This window comes from Malus domestica, chromosome 07 (genome assembly GCF_042453785.1).
Source record: "Malus domestica chromosome 07, GDT2T_hap1".
In the NCBI taxonomy this organism is placed as follows: domain Eukaryota; kingdom Viridiplantae; phylum Streptophyta; class Magnoliopsida; order Rosales; family Rosaceae; genus Malus; species Malus domestica.
In genome coordinates, this window is record NC_091667.1 from 11,219,702 (window position 1) to 11,223,255 (window position 3,554).

At 32.8% G+C, this 3,554-nt stretch overlaps 1 protein-coding gene across 1 annotated transcript; it reads right to left on the reverse strand.

The window, feature by feature from the left end:
- Positions 1-570: 570 nt before the first annotated feature.
- LOC139197687 (uncharacterized) lies at positions 571-2,115 on the reverse strand. The gene is made up of 5 exons (XM_070825639.1): positions 1,929-2,115; positions 1,568-1,766; positions 1,262-1,473; positions 1,107-1,174; positions 571-702 (listed from the first exon to the last, which is right to left on the reverse strand). The coding sequence occupies exons 1-5, from the start codon at positions 2,113-2,115 to the stop codon at positions 571-573; spliced, it is 798 nt and encodes a 265-aa protein (XP_070681740.1).
- Between the last annotated feature and the right edge of the window lie 1,439 nt (positions 2,116-3,554).

Here is a 3,554-nt window from a genome sequence, read left to right on the forward strand (position 1 = left end):
ACCCGCCAAACATTCGTCAAGTGATAAACTGACAGAACCGGAGCTGCTAAAGTTTAAAGCTTTATCTCCTTTGCGATTTCTCTCGATCAGTCCTTAGAAACAGACTCAACTAATTCCTTTTTTTTTTTTGGAAACTCTACTAATTCCAATTTAAAAAACATAAACATAAACTTAAAACCCCAATGTCGATTACGCCTTCATAGTCGTTCTTTTCTGTAAACTTCCATGACTTGGATCATTACTATTGTATGATCATGTAAAGAGTTTTTTTTAATCATAAATAGGATCTGTAACTAGTTGGAGATTATGGTAATCAAAATATGTGTAATCAAATTTTTATGGTAATTAAAATATGCGAGCTTGATCTTCCATCTGCATATGATTCTAACTTTATATGGATATACGAATTATATCAATTCACTTCGTCGTCAATATCCAACAAAATACAATTATTTGAGATGAAACTCATCAAAATAAAATTGTACAAAGCTAGTAGGATGAATATTCTCCACTTCAGAGGATGTCATTCCAAAAAAAAAAAAAATTCTCTAAATTCTATTACAACATGATCTAAGATGTTGATGGATTTGAAAAATTCAGTTCAAGAGTGGTTCCCAGAGGTATTGGTTGAATGTTTGATGTTGATGGATTTGAAAATTTTAGTTGAGGAGTGGTTCCCAAAGGCATTGGTTGAATGTTTTCCTGCAAATAAATAAAAAGAAAAAAATTACTTATGAAACTAGAGAACAAAAATATAGTACATTATATATATAGTACATTCAATGAAGGTACAAACCCGAGGATACATAAATGAGTAATTGGACATCATGGGACTTATAGCTTGAAATCCAAGTTGGTGATTTTGAATCCCTTGAACTAGCGGATTTTGAATCCCTTGAACACAAGGAACAATTGGAAATCCATGAGGAAAATGTGTGACTTGACTTACGGGTGCCATATTGAATTGGTTTTGACTTGGCATTCCAATATGTCCCTAGATACCAATTCCAATTGATCCATTAGAAATAGATTAAAACAATGCTAATGAACAAAAATATAAATAAATAAATAAAACATTCATGACAAAAAATTGCTAAACTTTAAACCTGAGTTTGTGCATATCTTGTTGATGGTCCGTTCATCTCATATGCATTTGAATTGGATTGTTTAAAAGCTATTAAACAAATAAAATAATAATTACATTGACAAATGCAAATTGTGAATCAAATAGTAAATAAAAACAAGCCAAATATGTGCTAACCTTTTCTCTTGTATGGACCTTTCTTTTTAGGTTTATTAGATTCCAAAGCACTCTTCATTCTACCTTTGCCCTGGCCTTTGGACTTCTGAACTTTTGGATCTTGGATCTTAAGATTTTTCTCAGCTTTAGTCACATGCTTAACATAATTTACATAATTTGTTCCATCATCTTGTTCTCCAAAATTGGCAATGCTTATCCAATTTTTTCTCCAACTTTAACAACTCAGATTTCAAAAAACTACATTTTTGGCTATTTTTTGCACATTTTGCTATCATTCTTTGTGCTATATTAGATAACTCGCTATACTGAACCAAGAAAGATGAGTCTAAATTACTCACAGCCGGTTCACCATAAGAATCAAATCCAATACCACATTTAGCGTCATTGCTCCATCTTTTCAAATAATAATTGGATGGTATAGTTGACAAGTCTAAATCATAGTATAACTTTAGAGCATGTGCACAAAGAATCCTCTCAAACTTAAACTTTTTGCAACTGCACAATACTGTTTGATTTGCAAGGTCATACATAAGTGTTCTATTAATTCCTCGTTTTCCTGAGTTCATTACTGTGTATGTACGTGCTTGCCCATCATCACTTTCTAATTTCAGTGGCCTCAAATTTAAAACTTTCTTAACCTCCTATTGGAAACAATAAAAAATCTTACTTGTATACTGCTTTGTTGCTTCAATCTCCACATTCCAATCAGAATACAAATTACGCCATTTCTGTTTAGTTGCATTTTCTGCTTGTCTTTCCTTTTCTTTTCGATCCGTTACTGCTTTATCATATTGGACGACGAACTCTTGCAGAAGGAGGTTTCGAGCAAAATATTTTTTCAAAAACTTGTTCATGCTTTCAATTCTTTGTGTTGTTGTCATACCCAAAAAAAAAATGGAAATTGATCACAGTATAGTGGAAAAAGAAACTTGTGAATAATATGTACAAAATAATATAATAGGAATTGGTCAAGAGTAATACATGCACAAAAGTGGTCTTGACCATAAACTTGTGCCCATTTCTCACGTAATAGATATATCCCTTCTAGCCAATCATTTCCTCTCAATTCATAATCATCAAGTAACTTATTCCAACTTGATTCAAATTCTTCAACAGTCTTCGGATCATATATGCATCTTTTGAAATCCTGTGTAAATGATTTAAACTCACTAAAAACATGATTCAAGTTCCTCGCAGCATTCTAATATATGTGCCACAAACAAAGTTGGTGGTGGCAATTAGGAAATACTTCACTAATCGCAGCAGCAATTGATTGGGCTTGATCTGTAAATATGGTTCCTGGTGCTTTTCCATCCATGGCTTGTAAAAAGGCCTTGAACAACCACTCACATGCATCTGTTGTCTCTCCATCTAGCAAACCACATCCGAAAAGTATGGTTTGACCATGATTATTGATACCAACTATTGGGACACACACCATATTATATCTATTCGTTTTAAATGTCGTATCAAAACACACAACATCACCAAATATAGTATAATCGCGCCTCGAATTTCCATCACAGAAAAAACAACCACATATTTCATTCTCCTCGTTTGGTCGAAGAGAATAGAAAAATGACTTGTCTTCAGTTTGCTTTTTCTTAAAATATTCAAGCAAACATTATGAGTCGCCCTTTTTAAGAACCCTGATGCGCTTTCTCATTATCAAATTGTTACAATCAGATTGAATAAAGTTTAGTTTTTGAGACCCTCCTGCTTCTGTGGTAAAGTATGAGAAGATTTGAGATGGCTGTAGTCCTGCAGAATGCATTTGATCTATCAATTTTGCTTGAGAAGGCTTTATTAATCGTTGTGACCTCAATAAATGGGAACTTGATGCCGGAACAAGAACATGACTATGTTCAGCAACAAAATTTGTCACAACAAACTTCCTTTCTAAATTAAGTTTGATTTCAAGCATTGCCTTGCAGCCACATCTTGTTTCTTCTCTTTTCTTCTTTGGAGTTCTTTTTTTTTTTTTATATATATAAAAACCTTCACAAGAACAACAAAATTGTTTTTTCTTTAGCACGCTAAATCCAACCCTTTTACCATATGCATTGTAGTAATCATATGCATCATCCTCATTATCAAAAGTCATCCTTAGCGAAATATCACCAACTTTGCTTGTAAATTCTCCTTTTTCTTCATTTTGATCCAAGACTTCAAAGGTTTCAGAATCTGAATCTAAGTGTATACAATCAACTGATTCTTTGGCATCACTAGAAGATGGAGTATGAAACTCTTCAGGTGTTCCATATGTATAAGTATCAAATTACTTAATATTGGA